The sequence below is a fragment of the Gopherus evgoodei genome, chromosome 2 (genome assembly GCF_007399415.2).
Source record: "Gopherus evgoodei ecotype Sinaloan lineage chromosome 2, rGopEvg1_v1.p, whole genome shotgun sequence".
NCBI lineage: Eukaryota > Metazoa > Chordata > Testudines > Testudinidae > Gopherus > Gopherus evgoodei.
In genome coordinates this window covers 22,280,118-22,303,677 of record NC_044323.1, presented here as the reverse complement: position 1 = coordinate 22,303,677, position 23,560 = coordinate 22,280,118, and the positions used below count along the sequence as shown (strand labels likewise).

The 23,560-nt window shown below is 43.7% G+C and overlaps 1 protein-coding gene and 1 pseudogene across 5 annotated transcripts in view; both read left to right on the top strand.

Annotated features, from left to right (window-relative positions):
- Window positions 1–5,559: 5,559 nt before the first annotated feature.
- Window positions 5,560–5,717, top strand: LOC115647347 (annotated as a pseudogene).
- A 2,251-nt stretch (window positions 5,718–7,968) lies between these two features.
- Window positions 7,969–23,560, top strand: part of DIP2C (disco interacting protein 2 homolog C) — a 479,785-nt gene continuing 464,193 nt past the window's right edge. For all 5 annotated transcript variants that reach the window (XM_030550132.1, XM_030550131.1, XM_030550129.1 and 2 more), the window contains exon 1: window positions 7,969–8,321. In XM_030550132.1, coding sequence (XP_030405992.1) covers window positions 8,237–8,321 — 85 coding nt within the window. In that variant the 5' untranslated portion in view covers window positions 7,969–8,236. The remainder of the gene's footprint in view (window positions 8,322–23,560) is intronic.

Here is a 23,560-nt window from a genome sequence, read left to right as displayed (position 1 = left end):
GCATGGTGGGGCAGAAATGAGTTGTGCAGGGGTGACTGGGACTGCATGGTCAAGTTTCCATCATGCAACTTTCTCCACCTCATAATGCCATCTCTATCCCATATTTTTTGTACCTATTTCAAAAAACCCATGACCCTGTGTGGGACTTGTTGCCGTCTGCCATTTCCAACAGAAACATGGAGCCTGCATAGCTCTGCACTATTATCATGAACGTTGTGAGCACAAGAATCAGAATCCTCTGGTATTTGCAGAGCCACAGGGAACATGACCATTTCCTGGAGGGCAGATTGCAGTGGGACATAGTGAGAACCAATTCAAGATTGTTGGTGAAGTTCATGGAGCAGCTGCAAACAGTGGAGTGCCACTTCTGGACCCAAGAAATGAGCATTGCCTGGTTGGATCGCATCATCATGCAGACTTGGGATGATGAGCAGTGGCTGCATAATTTTTGGATACGCCAGGTCACATACATGGATCTGTGTGACAAGCTCTCCCCCAGCCCTCCAGTGCAGCGACACCAGAATGAGAGCTGCACTGAGCTATCAGTGGGAAATAATTTTGGAGTTGGAAAATCTACTGTGGGAGCCATTCTCATGCAAGTGTGCAGGTCCGTTATTCCCTTTTTGCTATTCAGGACAGTGACTCTCAGCAATGTGCAGGACATAATGGACGGCTTTTCAGCTGTGGGGTCCCCGAACTGCAGTGAAGCGATAGATGGCATGCATATCTCTGTTTTGGCACCAGACCACCCTGGCATAGAGTATATCAACAGAAAGGACTATTTTCTCTGGTTTTGCAAGCAGTGATAGATCACCAGAGATGCTTCACTGACATCAATGATGGCTGGTCACAGAAGGTGCATGATGCTCACACCTTTAAGAACACAGGACTTTTCAGAAAGTTACAAGCAGGGACTTTTTCCCAGTTGGAGGTATACCAGTGGCGATGTTGAAATGCCAATAGTGGTGCTGGGAGAGTCACCGTATCTCTTACTCCCCTAGCTCTGAAGCCGTACACTGGCCACCTTGACAACATCAAGAAAAGATTCAACTGTCAGCTCAGCAGGTGCAGAATGACAGTCAAATGTGCTTTTGGTAGGCTGAAAGGGCACTGGTATGTTTACTTACAAGTTTGGATCTCATTGAGAAAAATATCCTAATGGTTGTAGCAGCCTACTATAGGCTGCATAATATCTGTGAAGAAAAGGGAGGAAAGTTCCTGCCAGGATGGAGATTGAACAGCCAGACACAAGGGCTATCAGAAGAGTTCAGTGCAGAGCCCTACAGCTCAGGGAGGCTGTGAAAGAGCACTTTAACAGAGAGCCAGAGTAATACATTGTGGTGTACTGTGCTCTACCTGGCCCTGCTGTTTGGGGACCTCTTACAAATTGTGTGGTGCTTAGTACACATCTATGAATATGACACTGTCAATGCACCTATTAATTTTGTGGCATTACTGTACATTGTATGATGATTACATTGTGTTTGTCATTGGTCCCATGAGTTGTGTCACATAGTACAATACCAACTAGGTGGGTGCTTTCACTACCATTAAGCATTCTGCAGCATAGGTTGGGAATTTATAAAGATTATTTTCCAAACAATAGTCTTTAACTGAGTAACAGAAACATTAAAAAAAAATTCTGAGCAAGTTAAAAGCAAATACGTTAAAACCTTAATAAATGTATGGAACAGAGCTTAAAGAAGGGAAAGGAACAGTCATGTTCATTTTAGCTGCACATGCATCAGCCGTGGCTCTCACAGATTAGTGTATGTGAAGCTGAGGTTGTCCTAAATGTCCCCCAATGTGGAGTGGTAGGGGATGCAACTCTTGATGCCACGTGGAATGCTGAGGAGGGGTGAAAGGGGTGCTATGCTGGAGTTCTCCATGGACTGCAAAAGGAAATGAGCCTGGGATTGTTGAACCTGTAGATCAGGAGTCAGCAACCTTTCAGAAGTGGTGTGCCGAGTTTTCATTTATTCACACTAATTTAAGGTTTCACATACCAGTAATACATTTTAACGTTTTCAGAAGGTCTCTTTCTATAAGTCTATAATATATAACTAAACTATTGTTGTATGTAAAGTAAATAAGGCTTTTAAAATATTTAAGAAGCTTCATTTAAAATTAAATTAAAATGCAGAGCCCCCCGGACTGGTGGCCAGGACCCGGACAGTGTGAGTGCCACTGAAAAGCAGCTCGTGTGTCGACTTCGGCACCCGTGCCATAGGTTGCCTACCCCTGCTGTAGATCCACAAGAGTCTGCAGCATCTGTTTGCTGCCAGAGGAGCCCCATTATGTCCTGGTGCAATCCCCTCTCTGACTCCTGGGCCTTTTTCTTGTCTGTGCTTTCCTTCTCCACACAGCCTGCAACATTCACCCTTCAGACTCTCTGCTCATGGTGCAGTGCAGCACTGGCTTGCAGGATCTCACCTAACACATCCTTCCATATTGTTTGCTTCCTTCTCCTTATTATGGTCAGGTGTGGAGTGGGAAACACCACAGGGCTGCAATGGCACCAGCTACAGATAAAATGCATAGACATACCATTGTCAGTATAGTCACAAGTGAAAGCAAAAGTTAAGATTCGGACTCTTTCCTTGTGCCTCTACAATTTTAAACAAGACATGCTTATTGACGCTTCTGCTTGGAAGTGCTTGTGCACAGTGCCACTCACAGCTCCAGCCGCAGTAAATATGGCCCACCAGGGGTGAGGGAAATGATGAAGGAATTGCATGGTTTCATGAAGCTATGCATGTAGGGCAATGGCACTGGATACTGGTACCATTTCCACAGGCAGTGGTGATTTTATCTGATTTCTCACTCTTGAGAGTAACAAAGGTTGAGAGAGCACAGCTTCTGCTGGTGTCCTGAAGCTACCTGGGCCCATATGCCGCTAGCCCGTTTACTGCATGGTGCCTGCTGAAGTTATTGCTGACTGGCACAGGAAAGCGTCCTACCGTTGTGGAAGAAATAAGGATACCATCCCTAGAAACCTTCAGGACAGGATTGCAGTATACCTCCATGGAAGTTTCCTGAGATCTCTCAGGAGGATTCAAAGGACATCCCTCTGTATATAAACAAACTGCTTTTCATGTCCACCCAGTGACAGGTCTCCCATCCTCTTCCTCTTCTTCCTCCACTTCCATCTCACTGTTCAAACCAGGTGCCTGTGACTTGGGCTCCTTAGGGGTAACTATGGTGTTGTGCAGGGTGGTGGTGGGGTCTCCCCCAAGTATGGCATGCAGCTCTTTGTAAAAACAGCAGGTTTATGGCTTGGTGCTGGATCAACTGTTGGTCTCTCTGGTCTTCTGATATGCCTGCTGCGGTTCCTTCACTTTCGTGCAGCATTGCTGCTGATCCCTGTCATACTCTCTTCTCTTGCATCCCCTGTGCAAGCTGCTCATAGATGGCCACATTTCAATGGCTGGTCCATAGTTGTGCTTGCACAGCCTCTCCTTCCCACGTGACCAGAAGATCCAATATCTCCTGTCTACTCCAGGCTGGAGTCTGTACGCTGCATGGGCGGTGGGTAGGGGAAGCTGGGTCTCACCAAACAGCCAGCAATGGCCCCGCCCACACTCCACCCCCTGGGCCCTGCTTCATCAGTGCCGCTGGGCTCCAGGGACTGGGGCTACACTGCACGTCTTCCCAGAGCTGTGCCTGCACTGCACCCTGTCTCTCCCAGCGCTCCGGGGTTGGGGGGAGGGCTGTGGTGGCACTATGCGCTCTCCCTCCCAGTGCTCTGGGGCTGGGGGGGCTGCAGTGGCACTGTGTGATCTCCCTCCCGGCACTCTGGGGCTGGGGGGGGGGCTGTGGTGGCACTGCGCACTCTCCCTCCTGGTGCTCTGGGGTTGGGGGGGGCTGCAGTGGCACTGCACGCTCTTCCTCCCAGCACTCCAGAGCTGGGGAGGGGCTGCAGGTACTAGCCAGCCTGGGGAAGGGGCTGGCGGCCAAAGTGGGGGGGATCTGGGTTCCAGCATGGGGTGGGGGTGGAATGGGTGGGGCCTCAGGTGGAAGGGAAGGGGATAGGGGCTAGCCTCCCACATCCAGTGGTTCACACGCTCCCCATGGTAGGCGGCACGATGGGGTTGAGCAATGTCATAAAAGGCAAAATTTGGAAAACAGGAGAACACAGCTAGCATATATTCTGCAACAATCAGATAACAAGTAAAATAATCACCACTTATCAACTGACAGATTCAAGAAGTAAAGGTGCAACTCTGAGATACACTTTAGTGAGGGAAACTGAATTACTACAACACTTTGTATTTCCTCCCTTTTGGCTGAAAAAAGCTACTGCGGTGCTCTGATGCTTTCAGCATACTGTGTCTCACACAACAATAAACAAACAGAACTTGGATTTTCATATAGGAACCCTAGAGCATACAGTTTTAACTGGTTTTCATTGGCTAGATCCTAATCTGACTGAAACAACAAAGTTCAGAGGCAGGATTCTATGTGTCTGTGCTGGTATTATTCAGGAATCACTCCACAGAAGATGAAAACATTATCCTATATAGCACAGATCCAGCAGAAATGCTCGTTTCATCCTAAATGGCATGTGTGTTGTCATGCTGTAAAAAGTAATGGGCCTGCTAAAAAGGACCCGAATAGATGGCTCTGGTCTTGCACTGCTCTAAGGAGCGGCATGGGAATGGTTAATAGAAATTAGAGTATATGATGATTAAACAAATAGAAGTAAATGAAATTAAGGGATTAATCTACTAAAATCATGTTTACAGCACATACTTCTGCTCATATAGCTATCTCTGTCAGTGGTATGAAGAGGAGTGATTCCTGATTGACATAGCCTCTAGTGTAGATACAGTTATACTGGCACAACTGTGTGTTTGCCAGTATAGCTTGCTTTGCTCATGATGGCTCCATTTGGCTTGTATAAAATAAGCTGCAAATTGGAGTGTTGTGCTGCTAAAGTACCTAAACTGATAAAGCGCTCCTAGTATAGACATGGCCTAAAGCCTTGTCAACACTACTGAATTTTACAAAAATATTCCCCCTGGTTCTACTATTACCTCAACTGAAATAGAGTTAGCACTGGTTAGGGTTGCCAAATCTGACTGAAGCTATTCTGGGAGATTTTCCCCCCCAATATGATGTAATATCATTTTCTTAAAATATCCTATTAAAATCTCCTGGATTGCTTTCAACAGTCACTGGGAGATCGATGCTGATTCTGGGAGACCCAGGCCAGTCCTGGAGGCTTGGCAACCCTAGCACTAGTGGAGACCTAGGCTCCCAGAGCCCAGGATTACTTTTATCACCATGTCATCTAAACATGACAGTGAGGAAACACCAGAAGCCACCAATGCCATGTGTGCACTACGGCTCCCACCAATGCTGATACCAGTTCATCTGAACTAGTGGTAGTATGGTGGGAATCTTTGTAAAATTCCCTACTACAGCCACATCCTAAAGCTTACTCATTGCTCTTTCAAAGGAGCTCCTACATTCTTTGATTTTGCTGCTACTGACTTAAATGGGAGCAGGATTGGATCCAATGTGCTTCTTGTAAATCAAGGCTTTGAACTGCGAATGATCATTTCTTGGCCTTTTGACTAAGATCAAGTGCAGCATCTGTTATTATCGGTTTAATGTCTGATGCATATCTGTCTGGGGATTACGTATTAAATGGGTTTTTGGAACTAGAAGATGGTCTAACAGCTTGCTCCTTCCTTTCCACAAAGGAACACCTTGGAGGAAGGAGGAGAAAGAACTGAGGATGTTTAGTCTGCTTGTTATAATGCAGCAACTGGTTTAATGCAGGTATTCCCAAACTACAGTCCTGGGTAGTGCGCTGGTGCATGCAACTGCATTCTCCAGGCAAGTTCTTAGTAAATTTTTAACTCCATGTGACTCATGTTGGAATCTCGTTCAGTGTTATACAAAACTGTGTTTTCCTATTTGAACACCCCAGTTTTCTCTCAACATTTTTTAAAAGTGTAATTTTACTAAAACTGGTTGCAAAGAGAACTTGAATCATTTATTTGAGTGCATATTGCTAGGAATTTCTATCATCACAATTTACATTAAAATGAAAAGGAAACATGTACATTGTTTATTTACAGTGTTACAGTTTATATGTATGTAATAATTACAATGAATAATTTTCCTCAAGAAGTGTTAATAGAGGACTACAGCACCTATTGCAGCTGCACATGTGGGCCTCGGGGGAAAAGTTTGGAAACCCCCAGTTTAATGACTATGGAGTGATGAAGAAAGGCACTGCCTTGAACTGTATCTTCATATTTTCATTGTTAACTGTCATCCTTATTATAAGAGAACTGATTTCCCAAACATTTTTAACAGCGTCTACATATAGTATCCCTCCTTTCAGCTTCCCTAGATTCAGTAAATGAAAGTCATGATTTGTGAGGGATAAGCATGGACACACTGTAACCTGAACAAAACAAGAACAGAATTGCGGTTAGGTCCATCCTCAGCCAATGGAATATATGTGTGTATACACACACACACACACACATATGCTTTCATGAAAGTGTATTCACTGTTTGTTTATTTCTTGGTTGTGGAGAAAGTAGTGCAAAATGAACATATTAGAATATGCTGAAAGTTGTTAGAGAAAAAACGGGATTCAGGACATCTGAATATTATTTCTATCTCTGATACTTAATTTGGGTAAATTTCTGGGCACCTGGGTGAAGTGTTGCCATCTGCTAGGTCCTTACACATCAGTCATTCCAAATAATCAAGAGACCCTCCAGATTCAACATTCTGTTTCTGCTACCCAGGTTCTAAAGCACATGATCTTCTCACAGGTAACATGGGGAACATGGAAAAGAGATCTTACTGCAACACATTGATTCTCTCTGTGGACATGAGACTTAGTGTTCCTCAAGCCCTTAAAATGGGAGGACAATACTTAGCTCACAGTGTGAAGACTAACTCACTATTTTGTAAAGCACTTTGAAGTTAAAGAGCATTATAAAAGAGGTAAGTATTAGGACTCATCCACACTTGAAAATTAGTTTGGATGAAGGTACCACTCTTACTCTGGAATAAGAATGTCCAAAAATAGTTATTCAGAGATATTCCAGAATAGCTATTCTGGAACAACTCCATGTAGAAAAGACTTTATTATACTTCATTACCCTTCCAGAAATTATGTAAAATAATTTGTCTAGCTTGTTTAATTCATATTGTAGTTATGTTTAGACATAAAAAGGTCACAGAGGAGAAAAAGAAAGGGAGTTGGGAATGACATACAAGAACATGACCCTATGCCCTAACCTTGAGCAGGAAATTTCTACAGAAGAGCCAGCTGGTTAGGGCACTGTGTTTGTACAGCGCCAAGCACACACCATTAGCACATAAATAACCATCAGATGCAATATACTGAAAATAACTGTCACGCAGACAGAAACGTAGAGCAAAAAATGTCGATGCCACAAAATGCTGCAGAAAACCGAACCAAACTGGCGGGACTTTTAGAGCAAGCCCCCAAAGGCTGCCTAGCGTGGCACGGTACCGAAGGGCACCGGGGCAAGACGGCGTTGCTGGCGACCCCCCACCCATGAGAGTGCAGTCACGAGCCCGGCGGAGCGGCGCCCCCCTCGCTCGCAGCGGCGGGGCAGAACCCAGCAGCAAACTTCGCCGCCGGTCCGCCCGTCGCCGCGCGCCAGCGGCGCTCCCGGGAGCGTTCCATCCCGCCCCGCTCAGGGGCTGCCCGCCGCCCGCGGAGCTGGGGGGCTCGAGCGCACCCCCTAGGGGCGTGCGGGCGGCGCTGCAGCCGGCGGGTCACGTGCGTGTGACAGCCGCTCTCGCTGGCCGCGGCAGCCGCGCCGCAGTTCCACCCGCAGCAGCCGTCTCGAGCGCTCGCCGGAGCCCGAGCCGGATCGCGCGGAGCCCGGGCGCGCTGTGCAGGAGTAACCCCGCGGGTTGCACCCGGCGGGGGCCGGGCTAGACCGAGCCGCGGTGCCAGGAGCTGCAAGCTGCAGGCGGCGGCGGCGGCCATGGCGGAGCTCCCCTGAAGGAAGCGGCGAGGGAGGAGGAGGAGGAGGAAAGGAGAAATCTCTGCATTCCCTCCACCCCATCCCTGCGCGCGGACTCCTCGTCCGCCTCCCTCTTGTATGCACCGCTGAGACCGCGCGAGGACTCTGGCATCCACCGCAAGCCCCCCACGTTCCCCCCTTTTCTGTTGCAAACAAAGAGAAGAGAGAGAGAGGAGGGGAGAGAAAATCTCCTTGGCTCGAGTATGGCGGACCGCAGCCTTGAGAGCATGTCCCTGCCTCTGGAGGTGAGAGCCAGGCTGGCTGAGCTGGAGCTGGAATTATCGGAAGGTAAATGATTTGTGATCGTCCTCCTAATTTCCACCCTAGCCTCGCCCGCCGGGAGACCCGAGGGGACCCAGCCCCGGGGCTGTCTGCAGCTGCAGCCTGCCAGTAGGCTCGGAGGAGAACTGGGGAGGTGGGGGTGACACTTCAATGGGGGGGTTCCCTGGAAGGTTGGTTGTCTCTACTGCAGTGTGTAACCTCTCGTCCCCAGCTTTGTGTCCTCATCTCCTGTGTGTATTTTGCATGGCTCAATTGTTTCCTGTGAGTGTCAGTTTCTCCTGGTATGTGACAGCCTAAGGAATGGGGGGAAAAAATCCCACAGAACATTGAGTTGATTTTTCCTCTTTCTCCTTGTGACTCTTGATGAGGAATTTGCTGCATTTTCAGTTTATCGGGAAACTGGTTTATTTAATTTTTTTCCTGTGGTTGCTTTTGTTTTCTCACTAATTCCTGATGGCGCCTGTTGTGTCTTTTTTTCCTACCCCTTCCCCCCCCACTACCTTTTTCTGAGGCTCTGTAATTTTTTTCTGACTGTAAATTCCTCCTCCTCCTCGCTGCCTCTCCTGCCACAGTGCTGGTGGAGATGGAAGAGGGGGCTTTGGCAGCAGGATTTGCTGCTCCAGTGTTGCATGTTTTATTACGGAAAATGGAAAAATCTTAAGGGCTGGGCTTGCAGGGATTCCTGTCCTGCCAAGAAAATGCAGTATTACAAAAATCTGCTATATACTTTGTTACAAAACCTATTTGAATATATCCAGGGACTTGCGGTGAAGTCCATGCAGCTGAGTCAACATTTAAATCAGTTGCAACAAAATAATATTATTTAGGAAGGCTTATTAAAAAAACAGGTTAATTATTTCTTTAGGGGAGACAAAAATGTTACATTTAAAATGTTTAAACGACTTTTCTGTTTAATTGCGAGCTTGGGATCATTCTCCGGTTTGCTCTGTTTGGATGCTCCACGGGTGGGAAAGATGTCAGTGTAATTCTCATATTATTATTGTTCCTCTGATTTGGAGGATAAGCTGAAGAGACTAAACCCTCCATCCAGCGTTTGTCTCGCTTCACATTTTGATGTGTGTCAGATTGGGTTAAGGAACGAGATGTGCCGAATGATTGTTTTGTATCAGGGTTACTTATTGGTTGGTTACTAACGAGTTCATGTGTTCAAATGTCACACTATAATGTGTATCTAATATATTCCTCTCTGGGGAAGAGACCGAGACTATTTCTGTATCATAACGCTACAGTTTGCTGTGTCCAGGAGGGAAATGCTGCTGGCGCTTGGTTGGTCCCTCTCTCTTATCAAAGACAATTAACGTTCATCCACCTCTGAAAGGCAGTTAGAATGACGCTTAACAGAAGGGGGGAAAAATAACCCAGCATGTCCCAAATTGGTCGTTGGAATAGCTCAATATATCGAACTTCATTTTTTGTAACGGTTTTAGAAGGGCTTGTTGCCAGAAAGTAAAATGCACTCACGCCAATTTCCACAGCAGGGAGGAGCTGATGTTGACATTGTATTTTCCTTTTAACGCTTTCAGGTGAAGAGGAGAATGAGCTACTGGGATTGCTTGTGGCTCTGTGCGTTGCTCTAAGTCCTGTAGCTTTTTTCAGTGCCCTGAAATCTTGAAATAAAGGAGACTAAAAAGCGAGATTGTCTTATTGCAACCTACTGTGCATTGATTGGCCCTTATCTGTGCTAATAGGGACAGGAAAAGCTGACTGTTTATACCAGAGTGTGCCTGATACCCAGCATTCTTGCTGCAAGCAGAGATGCTGTTGAGTTCATATACAGTACGATCTATAGATCAACAGTATAGTAATGAAAACAAATTTAATATATACTGTATTTTCAGCATGCTATAATCAATCTGAATATAGCTTCCCTATGAATGATATATTTCTATGGTAAAGAACACAGCATAATCCAGTAATGTAATGAGGAAGTAGGATATGGTTAGCAATTAGACATTTGTACACACATTAGTTCAGCTTCATCCCTGGTGTAATTATTTACTTCATTGGAGTTCCAGCAGATGTGAACTTAGCCCCCTAACAATATTTCTTTCTTTGTGCCACTGCACCCAGCTCCTAGTGGGCAGTATGGCCAGTGTCTTCAAAACGTGGCACCTATATTTTGAAACTCTAAATACATGAATGGTTTAATTTTTTTTTGGTGGGGGGGAGGGAAGGGGAGACCAAGCACCACTGAAGTGACTTCACTTAAATGAGTGGTCTAAATGAATTGAATTTAATGGAGATTGCAGGTGCCCAGCATCTCTGAAAATTAAGCCACTCATTTGTTAATTTTAGGCATGGACATTTGAAATTTTTGGCCTATGCCCATAATTTCCCAAGGTAGATGTATCTCTGTCTACAGTAGGATCACTAATTTTAGAAGCTGAAGGTATAGATTTCTAAGATTGGTAATGTGCTTAGCATGCTAGCACAGCTCTTTAATTGGTTTTTAGAGCAATTTGGCATTGCTAGGCCCTGATCCCACAAACATTTGTGGATACTTAATTTTGCTACTTTGAACAGTTCCATTGACATCAATGGCACTGCTCACAATAGTAAAGTTAAGCATATTCATCATATGCTTGCAGGATCAGGGTCTTTCTATATGTTGCAGTTATGATATGCTAGTGTGTTCAGTGTATTACAGCCCAGTTTCAGGAAACTCAGGAGAGCAAATAGATTCAGGATAGAACTTAAGCACTTGCAGAAAGTTATGCATGCTCTTAAGCCCTATGAAAGTTAATGGGACTTAGAGATGAGCTTAATTTAAAGCATGTGCTTAAAGGCTTTCCTGAATGAGGGCTTAGGGAAGAAAACTGTTGTAGAGATGTTGATTGTGTGAAATGATTTATTGCATTGCTTATCCTTGTATGTTTTAGTGTGTCTCTTCAGCAACACGGTGTTGGCACATCCATGAGCTGTGTGTCTTAAAAGTGTAAGTTGTACCAGTGCATTCTGGGACTCCTGGTGCATTTGTCCCATAGTGCAAAACACACTTGTGGGCACCAGAAGCTTTTGAACAACTTCCAAATGAAAGTTGCTGCATTTTGGAAAGGAGTGAGCCATTGACTGTCTGATTGTGGTTTCTTATTCTAGAGCTAAATACTTCTCAGGTGTTGTAATCAGTTTGTACAAATGATGGCCTCAATCCTGCTAGTATTTATGTATGTGTGGAACTTCATATGTATTAGTAGTCTCACTGGGACCGGGAGAGCAGTGCTGTGTCACAGGCACACAAGACACTGTATGGCTCTTACAACCTCAGTGTCTTTCAGCCTTTTTTTTTTTTTTTTTGGGGTGGTGGTGGCAGCAATATATTTTCACTTACAAAGTGATTCTGATCTTGCTCAAGCTGGGTAGTGCCTGACTTCATTCAAAATCTAATTGAATTCAGTGGTCAGAGTAACTACACTACCTGCCAGGTAACTACATGACCTGCCCCATAACCAGTTAGGGTATGATGTGAAGTGTGTGGGATGAGGTAAGGTAGTGTCCTATGATTTTTGTCCAGATCTTGAGGCTGACTTGCATTGCTTTGTGAGGAGGAGCTGTACATTCTGAAAGTGTTGGATTTGTAGGGCTCATGTTGTGATTGTCATTGAAGGCTGACCAAACTTCTGCAGCAATCCTTGTCTAGGTTTCCACTGGTGACAGGCTTCCCTCTGGTGAAGTCTGAAAATGATTATTTTTTTTTAAATACAATTGTTAAAGGGTTTTAAAACATAGTATGGGTGTAAATTCAGTTAACCATTTTCAGATCATGTTACTTTTCTTAATATGATTTAAAGATTGGTATGGCCAGAGTCTCAAGAACCTAAGCAAAAACCTTATAGTGTATATCTGCAGTCTAAATCCATGTGAGATGGTGAAATATGTATGTGTGTACTGTAAATTTACCGCCTGAGGAGTAAAGTCTACTTTCATGTTAAGTGTTGAGGTGTAATTTTATGTTCCATTTAAGGTATTAGTATGTACTTTACCATGAAGTGTTCCCCTAATGTTGGAGCAGGGAGAAATGTCACAGTGTATCTCTGAAAATACAGAAATGCCAAGCAATAGTTTGTGAAAGTGTTTTAGGTAAGTAATGGGTCTTCTATCATCCAGTTCAATATTCTCTAAGATGTTTGGCATTTGTATGAGTGTGTACTGGCATATTACCTGCTTGCTCTGAAGCTCTGTAGTGGTTTCCACTGTCTGTACTGGTGCTTGCATAGATGATAAACTGTAGCTCTTCTGGGCTGATGCAATCAGCATCGTACTTCACAGTGTAGTTCTTTAAGGCTGTTTGCAATTTTATGAGCCTTTAGTTTTCTAACCCTGTGTAGTTTTTTACTGGATGGAATTAGATGAATCATCGTATTTTCTACTAACTGAACATCTGATATAATAGTAATAAAAGTATTTTGTAAATGTCTCTGTATTAGAAAATATCAAAATTAAAAGACTCATCCATTTTTAAAAGCTCCTACCAATTAGAAAGATTTGCTGTAGAAATACTTTTTATTTTTTTGTCTTAATTTAAGGGTACACAAGATTACATTGCTCTTTACATTACTTTCTGATCCTAAATTAATTGGGAAAAGATGCTTTACAATTCTTCCATTATTTTATCCAAGTGTCTGATAACCTTGTAGAAACACTTAAGGAACCACAGACGCTGTATGGAAAATGTGAAATACATCCTGTTCAGAAATTATTCTCACTATATGCTATGTATGTTAGTTCCTTTCCTCCTTCATTTTAAGAATATGAGGCATAGAGTTTTTTGTGTGTGAACCTTTCCCAAAAGAATATTTTTCATAAAATGTCAGCAGAGTGTCTGTACACACATTCAGCTAATTAATTTGGCCCTCAGTTTTAGTTATGTCCATTGGTCCCATTATGTGCATTAATGTTAGGATTTATTGCATCGTTGTTTGGCCCAGGTTGCAAATTAATTTGTTGGTTCTAGGGCTCTGTGCTCCCCACTCCCATCTCTTCTTTTTGTGTCTGTTTCTGTGCGGTATTTCCTTCAGGATAGGAAAGCAAGGGCCTCAGACACTACTAGAATAATACAGTCAGCAAAAATACAAGTGCTTTCAGAAGGGAGATATAGCTGGCAGCCTCTATCGTGGAAACTAAAAGCAGCAAACCTGCACGTCTGGATATACTCATCGGGTTGGGGCCAGGGAACTTTAGTTCCTATAGTTAGTACTTATGAGTGATGTTAGCCAGCTGACCCTGTACCAGCATAGCAGGGTTAAGACTGTGGAAACCTGAATAACTACCATATCTGTATGAATTTGGGGACATGGTAATGCTTTTGCTTTAATTCATTCTTCAACAGATGGTACTCAAGCAAATGAGTACAACCAACCTGTCCAGTGGGCTCTAAAGAAACATTTTTTTCTTTAAGGTGAAGCTCTTGTCATCAGTTGCGCCGGACAGTGCCCTGGTTTGAGAGCGAGAGCAAGAGAGCTTGCTGTTTTATAAAGGCAGCTAGATTTTCTCATGAGTTAACGCTCTCATTTAAAGGAAGGGAATCAGAGCTTTAATATTTGTTACATTTGTAGTTATTTGGCTTTGCTCTGCTATCTGAACTCAAGACCTTTACATCACAAGGATTTCCTAATGGCACTAGCGTGCATTGGCTACTCACTCATTTGAAATGCATTTTAATGTCTTGTAAAACATACTGTGCATATTCTGAGGATTTCCCCAAAGAAGCTCTTCTGAAAGTATGCTGTAAATATACCATTATTTGAGATTGCTATTGAGCAACGATTATGGAGAAGTGTTTCACTTGATAGATCATTCAGATTATCAGTACTGTGTTACACACAACAGAGACACCATTGCTTCTCTTCTGAAGGATGTGTGAAAATTGCCTCAGGGCATCAGTTTTGTTGGTAAAGCAGCCAGCAAGCAATTTATTTATAACAAGAATAAACGGAGTGAGGGCCTGGCCTTCCTGACACTACATGTTGCCTATCTCTGGTTCTACTGCACGGTCCAGCAGGTAAAAGCCTCATATTGTTTTTCCTTGCCAAACTATACAACTTCATGTATATTGTTATTCAATGTGATATCTTTATGCTATAAGAAGATAGTCTTGCCCACATCTAAAAATATTCTTCCATATTTTGGAGTCCGCTGTCGCATTTAGATTCAAACAGTCTTTACCCTGGTAACTCCATTTACTCCTTCATATAAAGGGAAGCGCAGATTAAACTTCCCTTTCATTTTCTTCAGAAAAATGATTGATTATTAAAAAAAATCTCTTTCTATGTAAAACACAAGTATAATGGGAATGGAGAGCAGTAGAAAGATAAGTGTCTCTCCAAAGGGGAGAGAGGGAAGCAGGCCTGGTCTACACATACAAATTAGATTGAGTTAGCTACATTGCTCAGGGTTATGAAGTTTCACATCCTGAGTGCTATAGTTTAATTGACCTACTCCCAATGTAGAGCACAGCTGGGTTGGTGGAAGAATTCTTCCACTGACCTGGCTACCATCTCTGGGAGAAGTGGATTATCTACATCAATGGAAAAACCCTTTCTGTGGTTGTAGGAAGTGTCTGTACTACAGCAGCACACTTGTAGTGTAGACATAGCCAGAGAATCCTAAATTTACTGTATCCCTTCTGTACTTAAGTACTGATTTATTAAGTTTTATAAGAGGATATTTGTATAAAGCATCAAACAGGACTTTTTTTTTTTTTTAAATAACTGCATTAATTCTTCAGCAACTGTCAGACAAGATGACTCACTACTGTATAAGAATTCACCACAGTACATAGCAGATTTGACATAAACTCAATCCTTGTGAAATTTTGCATGTATATTTCCCACCTCCTCTTTGGGTGAGCTTGTGTCTATGCTGAAGTCCTGTGATCCCACTCTGCCCTTCTACCTAAGGACCAGTTTTGGTGTCCCCAGTCATCTAGCTGAGGACGGGATGTGGTCCACTGTCCAGAGCTCATTAACAGTGTTTTGTAATTGTCTAGAAAGGTCACTCTTATAATGTTTCCTTTCTTTCCTCAACTCATGAGGCTGAGATTGGTGCATTTCCAGTCCCCAGCTGTCCTGTGCAGTGTTTATTTCTGTCTCCTTCTTATACTTACTTTAATAACATGTGCTAAAAATCTGAGTCTTGTTTTCACATAATACCACTTGACTTGGTGATGCAAATCAGAGAATTGCTTATTTTAGGGTTGTGTAACTCAGTCAAATGAGTTGTACAGTAATGTTAACTAGATCTTCTAATTGCCTGATTAAGTTTTCAGTACCACTATTAAGTACATCCTTAAAAAACTATGAACTAGATTAGGGCACATTATACTCTGCTGCAGTAAAGCACAGAGGGGCAACTCAACTTATCTTGAGGAATTCCCTGCAGATTTTTCCTTGAGGCAAGAGGTGCTTGGAAGGCCACAACATTAAGAGGATCTATGGGCTTGTCTACATCAGAAAGTTGCAGCGCTGGTGAGGGAGTTACAGCGCTGCAACTTTGAAGGTGTACACATCTGCAGGGCACCACCAGCGCTGCAACTCCCTGTTTGCAGCGCTGGCCGTACTCCCGTTTTGTCTCGGGTGTAGAGGATCCAGCGCTGGTGATCCAGCGCTGGTAATCCAATGTAGACAGTTACCAGCGCTTTTCTTGACCTCCGTGGAAGGAGGAAGCCTCTGGTAATCAAGCTGGTTTCCTTTCCCGGTTTGCTCTCTCGGTCCCGGAGCCACCCAGCAAACCGCAGGGAAGGAGACCTGCTTGCTCGGGGTTCCGGGACCGAGAGAGCAAACCGGGAATGCCGCGGTTTGCTCTCTCGGTCCCGGAGCCAGCCAGCAAACCGCAGGGAAGGAGACCTGCTTGCTCGGGGTTCCGGGACCGAGAGAGCAAACCGGGAACGCCGCGGTTTGCTCTCTCGGTCCCGGAGCCAGCCAGCAAACCGCAGGGAAGGAGACCTGCTTGCTCGGGGTTCCGGGACCGAGAGAGCAAACCGGGAACGCTGCGGTTTGCTCTCTCGGTCCCGGAGCCAGCCAGCAAACCGCAGGGAAGGAGACCTGCTTGCTCGGGGTTCCGGGACCGAGAGAGCAAACCGGGAAAGGAAACCAGCTTCGCCGCGGTTTGCTCTCTCGGTCCCGGAACCCCGAGCAAGCAGGTCTCCTTCCCTGCGGTTTGCTGGCTGGCTCCGGGACCGAGACAGCAAACCGCGGCGTTCCCGGTTTGCTCTCTCGGTCCCGGAACCCCGAGCAAGCAGGTCTCCTTCCCTGCGGTTTGCTGGCTGGCTCCGGGACCGAGAGAGCAAACCGCGGCGTTCCCGGTTTGCTCTCTCGGTCCCGGAACCCCGAGCAAGCAGGTCTCCTTCCCTGCGGTTTGCTGGCTGGCTCCGGGACCGAGAGAGCAAACCGCGGCGTTCCCGGTTTGCTCTCTCGGTCCCGGAACCACGAGCAAGCAGGTCTCCTTCCCTGCGGTTTGCTGGGTGGCTCCGGGACCGAGAGAGCAAACCGCGGCGAAGCTGGTTTCCTTTCCCGGTTTGCTCTCTCGTCCCGGAACCCCCCTTGAAGCCGCCCAACAGCGCTGCAGTGTGGCCACATCTAACACCACTTGCAGCGCTGGTTGCTGTAAGTGTGGCCACTCTGCAGCGCTGGCCCTATACAGCTGTACTAATACAGCTGTAACAACCAGCGCTGCAAAATTTTAGATGTAGACATGGCCTATGTTTCTTTGAACTGGAGTCTCCTGAGGCTTCTCAGTAGCTGCTGTAGAGGAGACCCAGAAGGAGTTAATGCATTTCTAAGTACAAATGGGAGAATTTTAGACAGGGAGGTTTGTAGAGAATGGTGCTGAAGGATGGCCAGTTCTTGATTCCTAATCTTCTTTCTTTTCCCCTAAGCCTAGTGGAGTTCTAACAGAGCGGCTTCTGCAGGATGCAAGTGGGGATGGGAGGAGTGTGCCATGGAGATGGCACTCTTGCACCCCCTTTTTGCAAGTACAGTGAGAGAACTGGGCCATCTAAGAAGCCATACTTGAGTTGCTTGACTTGGTCAACACTTAGATCACGTATATACAATAATGTAGTCACCATAACTTTCATACATTGGTGTCTAAATCTGGATAAACTGATCAGCAGTAAATATCCAGGTGCGGAACTGGGCACCCAAATTTACAGTAACATTTTAAAATTAGGCCCTATGTCTTAACTGCTCACAGGGACCTCCTTTCTTTTCTTTTTGTTTTTTCTTTTTAAAATCATTGTAACTTGGGCAGTTTGAGTAAAGCCAACAAGAAAGCTGACTACCTGAGCGATTCTGATATGAAAAGAAAGAGCCATTGTGAAGAGTTGTTGTATGTTACTAGCGCTAATAAATAATCAAGGGTTAGCTGAAAAGTCCAGAAACTATTCCCAGGAATGATAGACTACATGATGTTTTATTTCTTAGAAAGCAGTATCAAGCATGGGTCTACTCTTGGGGCTTGTGGGGCCATGAATGCAGATATTTGTATGACTGAATAGATAGGGCAGTAGCTAAGGAGGGAAAGAAGGGAAAATTAAAATATTGGTTGTTCTGAAACATAAATAGAATTGTGATATGAGGATCTCTGGTCCTGTTGCAATATACACCTCTTCCCCGATATAATGTGACCTAATATAACAGGAATTTGGATATACCGCGGTAAAGCAGAGCTCCGGGGGGGTGGAATTGGGGAGGAGAGGGGGCTGTGTGCTCCGGCGGATCAAAGCAAGTTTGATATAATGCGGTTTCACCTATAACATGATAAGATTTTTTTGGCTCCAGAGGACAGAGTTATATCGGGGTAGAGGTGTATATGCCTTGTGACTTGCTATCTGGAGTCAGATAACATATTATACCTGATCTAAGTTAATGATGACATCAGACATTTCTTTTTTCAAACATATTTTGACTGTGTGTGTAAATCAAAACTAAAACTATTAACAGCTCTATCCAGTTTCTTATGTTAAAAGGAAAATTTTTATGAAAAATGTGTCCCCTTTCTTTGGCTGAAAGAATTCGAATTCAGGAAGTTTTCAGCCAGCCCCACTGGAAATGTCAAAGTATTGGTAATGGAACACTGTGTTTTACTTCTAGATCACTGGCTCAAAGGCTGCCTAGACTGGCAGAGGTTGAAAGTTTTTGGTTGGCTTTATGACCTGTGTGAAGTAAATTGACAGTCTTGTTCCTATTGCACAGATGTCCACATCACAGAAAACAACTTTGTTGCTAGGATCTTTTTATTTAGCAATCCCTGCAGAAAGCCCGAGACTGAATGCACATAGCAGCCAAGCTATCTTTTCATTGCCAGAACTGGCCCTTTTAGGTTAAAGGTCCGGTACATTTTCAGGGTGATGTGAGGAAGTTTTCACTTCTCTTGTCTATTTTGTATCTGTTTAGTGACCAAATGGAGGAAATTGGTCTTGAGGAATATAAATCTGGTATGTGTATTAGCACAAATTCACTTAATGTTTTTGAAAAGATTAAAAAATCACATAATTGTTAAAGCTTTTTCGTAAGTCTGTCTACTTTCTAACTACACTTATATAAGTAATTTTTCAGTTTGTAGCTTTAGACCTTGAAATCACAATTAATAGTTTAACACCTTTTTCGGGCCATGAGTTTATGAAACACTTGGATTCACAATTCAGATATCAGTTAAAAATATTGTGCATGGATGAACAATTTTCATGACTATTGTTCATTATTTTCTTGATACGCTGATGTTTCATTCTCCCACTGCTGTCTTCAAGCTAGACTGCCACACTGTCGTCATTGCAAGCAAATCCGAGGAAAATTGGGATCTTATACGCTCTCTTTTCCCCTTACTGAGTAGAATGTGATTCAGATAAATAGCTAATATTTTGATGAAGCGTCTGCACAAATAAAACCAGCCTGCACTGTGGTGACATGTGAGCAGTTCCATTTTGCTAAAGAATTTTAAAATGAAAATTGCAATTCAAATGCTGTTATAGCTGTCTTTTAACAGATGCCTGAGAATGAACAAACAGCACTTATCTAGTGAAATGGCAAAATGCAGAGACTTAGGGATCTATCTTGCTAACATTGACATCAGTGGCAAAACTTCCATTGATTTCTAAGGGGGCAGGAGTAGCTCCTTATTCTATACAACATGATTAAATAAACTGAAGATGTAAACAAACCATTGCAAAATGCACACACCTTTTTTGAGAGTAAAATTCTAGGGGTTAGCTTTATTTCCTTAGAGACAGAAAAATATATTACATTGCTGCGCTGTTGGTGTGAATCTTAGTGCTAAGTGATAAAAATAACAGATTGGCAACATTTTTAATTGGCTCAGTGTTATAATAGAGTAGGTTGGTTTGTTGTGAGCAACAAAAGTGGTTAGGAGAAATTTAATTCTCTCATTTTATTGTGGTATAAAATTGTATTGGAACTTATGTTTCTACTGATAATGTTTGATACTCTCTAGTCATATGACGTTCTCTGTGTGTGTCAACTACAAGCCTAAAGAGTTGGTGTCTGTATGTAATATCTGCACCATGAAATTCTCTCCAGTTTTGCATAAAAGTGGTGCAGTAGTTTGAGAGTAAGACCCTTACTATGGTTGTCAGAAGTCCTGGGTTCAAGCATTGTATGTCTGCTTTAATTGGAAGGTGCACTGTATTCTGGAAAAAGTTTACTTAGAAAAGAAATTTGGGGTCACGGTGGATAACTAGTTTAACACTTACTGTGTTATGTGACCAAGAGATCAAATGCAATCTTTGGATGTATAATCAAGGGAATACTGAGAAGAAATAGGGAGGTGTTATGATCACTTTATACAACCTTAGTGAGAGCGTTACTGGTACTGTGTCCAGTTCTGATGTCTGCACTTCAACAAGGATTTTGGCAAATTGAAAATGGTTCAGAAAAGAGCGACAAGAATAAAGAAAGGCCTGGAAAACATGACTTACAGGGTACATCTGTGCTGAAATAAAACATGGGGGTGCTAGAGCCCCCAAACTGCTCAGTTTTACAGCCCAACAGTCTGTCCCAGGAGCCCGAGTCAGCTGACTTGGGACAGCTGTGGGGGTTTAATGGCTGTATAGACATACCCACAATGAGAAACCAAAGAAGCTCAATCTATTTAGCTTAACAAAGAAAAGGTTAAGAGGTGACTTTATGTACTAAGAGTAGCTACTTGGGGGAAAGATTTCTGATAGGAGAGGGCTCATTTATCTAGTAGACTAAGGGCTGGTCCACACTACGGGGGGGAAATCGATCTTAGATACGCAACTTCAGTCGAATATCTAAGATCGGATTACTCACCCATCCACACCATGCGGAATTGATGTTCGCGGCTCTCCCTGTCGATTCCGGAATTCCGTTGGGGTTGATGGAGTTCCGGAATCAATATAAGCGCGCTTGGGGATCAACATATCGCGTCTAGATGAGATGCGATATATCGATCCCCGAGCAATTGATTTTAACCCGCCGATACGGCGGGTAGTCTGGACGTAGTCTAAGGCATAACAAGAGCTAGTTGCTGGAAGCTGAAGCTGGACATACTCAGATTAGAAATAAGGCACACATTTTTAATAGGGTAGTTAACTATTGAAGCAACATACCTAGGGACGTGATGGATTCTCTGTCAGTTGAAATCTGCAAATCAAGACTTGATGTCTTCCTAACAGATACACTGGAGCTCAACCAGAAGTAATGGGCTTGATGCGGGAATCACTTGGTGAAATTCTCTGACCTGTTTTATCCAGAAGGTCAGACCATATGGTCATAATGGGTTTTTCTGGCCTTAAAATCTATGAATATACGGATAAAAGTCTTAGCACAAAAGTAACTTGAGATTTTCCCTTCCCCTCCATATTGCACAAGATGAGAGTCTGTTTTAAAATTTGAAAAGACACAAACTTTCATACATTTTTAAATTATCAAAATATCTTTTTAAAAAGAACCTGCTGCCCCTCAAATTTGCAGGTTTGGAGTTAGTTAGGTGACATTTACATTTTTTTTTTTAATCGAGTGTTATGAATTGTATAATTTATATCCATGTCCTCTTAGTAATTTTAAAAGCTGGTATTACAGCTGAGTGCTTAAGGTTTTACTAGTTCTTGATAGTTTACAGATGATGAGTTAATGTCTATATGCAATAACTTTTTTTCTTCCAAGTCTGTATCCACGCCATAAATATCTATACACTTTACAGGTTGACAGGATATTAAATACAATTGGGTCAATAATATGGATTTCAAATACACTCTTAGTACGTACTTACCTTACAGATCAGGGATCGGCAACCTTTGGCATGTGGCCTATCAGGGAAATCTGGTGGCGGGCTGGGCCAGGACGGTTCGTTTGTCTGCAGCGGCCGCAGGTTTGGCCTATCGCAGCTCCGACTGGCCGCAGTTTGCCATTCCAGGCCAATGGGGGCTGCGGGAAGTGGTGTGGACTGAGGGATGCGCTGGCTGCTGCTTCCCGCAGCCCCCATTGGCTTGGAACAGCGAACTGTAACCAGTGGGAGCTGTGATCGGCTGAACCTGTGGACATAGTAGGTAAACAAACTGTCCCGGCCCGCCAGCAGATTTCCCTGATGGACCATGTTCCAAAAGTTGACAGTCCCTGCTATATATTGTAATGGCTTGTTCAAAAAAAGAACTAGATACATTCATGAAGGATAGGTCCATCAATGGCTATTAGCCAGGATGAACAGGGATGGTGTCCCTAGCCTCTGTTTGCCAGAAGCTGGGAATGGGCAAAAAGGGATGGATCACTTGATGATTACCTGTTCCTGCTTATTCCCTCTGGGGCACCTGGCAGTAGCCTCTGTCGGAAGACAGGATACTGGGCTAGATGGACCTTTGGTCTGACCCAGTATGGCCATTCTTGTGTTCTTTTGACTACTATATAGCCTGTAAGTATCAGGTTAATAAGGTGGATTTTAAAATCTCCCTATGTGTGGATCAATGGCCCGCTTTTTAAATGGAAATTATTCTTTTAAATAACCCGTGGGTGAAAGAACCCAATTCTAAGGTTGAAAATCCATCCTTAATATGCCCCATTGTGCCCGGATATAGATGGAAGGTAAGATCAGAATGTGTTATGCAGTGTGCTGAAATATCTTGGCACAAGGATCAAGTACACACTTTGGTGTGTTTGCTTTGGTTCCATTTAAATCACAATGTTTGTTTTTTCTGGTTAACTGAATATATATATATTTATATGGATTTTGCTTTTTTCCCTTCCCCTTGGAGTTTTGAATTTGGTTTTTAACTGTGTCAGCATAAGTGCTATAATGCATCCTGTATTTCTACATTCTCCTTATACTAATTTGGAACTGGTGAGTGGCTCTTTGCTACTTCATGCTGAAAGCAGCAGCACAATCAGTTCTCATCAAAAGACTTTTGGCACTGCCCAGAACTGCTTTTTCTTGCTCCGATGTCTCTTCTTTTGCCTCACTAGACAGTCTCAACAGCTCATGTTTGTTCTTCTGCTTTCTGACAACGAGTGAAGGGTAGGAAATATACTGGTAGCATATTTCGCTCTTCAGCCTACTATCATGGGTTCCATGGGTGCTATGTATTTGCTCTGATGCAGCTGCTTACCCTGAGTAGGAGAAAACTTGCCCCATGGGTCTCCCCCCTGCCCAAACATACTGGCCTCCCGGATGACCTGAGACAACTACTTGGGGATGAGAGAGTACAAGTGCAGAACAGTCCATTCCTTCTAAGCAGCATAGAGGTCCATACACACAGGGAGAAAATGCAATCTTTCATTTACAGTCAGAGAGTTAAGAAATGTCAACTTGCCTAACATGGAGTCTCCCTTTTCTACTCAATCATGTTGTAGCCTTAGCTAGTGGTGCTCGTCAACCATGCTTATTAGGAGAGCCACGGTTATGATTTGGTGGGTCTGCTACACCACTTTCAACTTTGGTCAGGCATATAGTAGTACTGGGCTACAGTCCACAGGGGATGAAGTGAGCTTGAACAAGTTGGTTGGACTCTGGTGATTGAAAGGGAGGGGGAAAGAGATCTCTAAACCCAAAAGAGAGCACACCACTATCAAAGGAAAGTTTTCCCCATATTCCAGATTTGAAGTGCCAGATCCTAAAAAGGTAGCTAGAAATTTTAGATCAAAGAAGCACCCTCTGTTCACTAACTACCTTCCTAACAGCTTTCTCCTGAAAGTATACCACATGGTGCTCAATTTGTTCCTCCTTTATAACAGAAGCTAGCAGAGAAAAGTGGCCTTTTT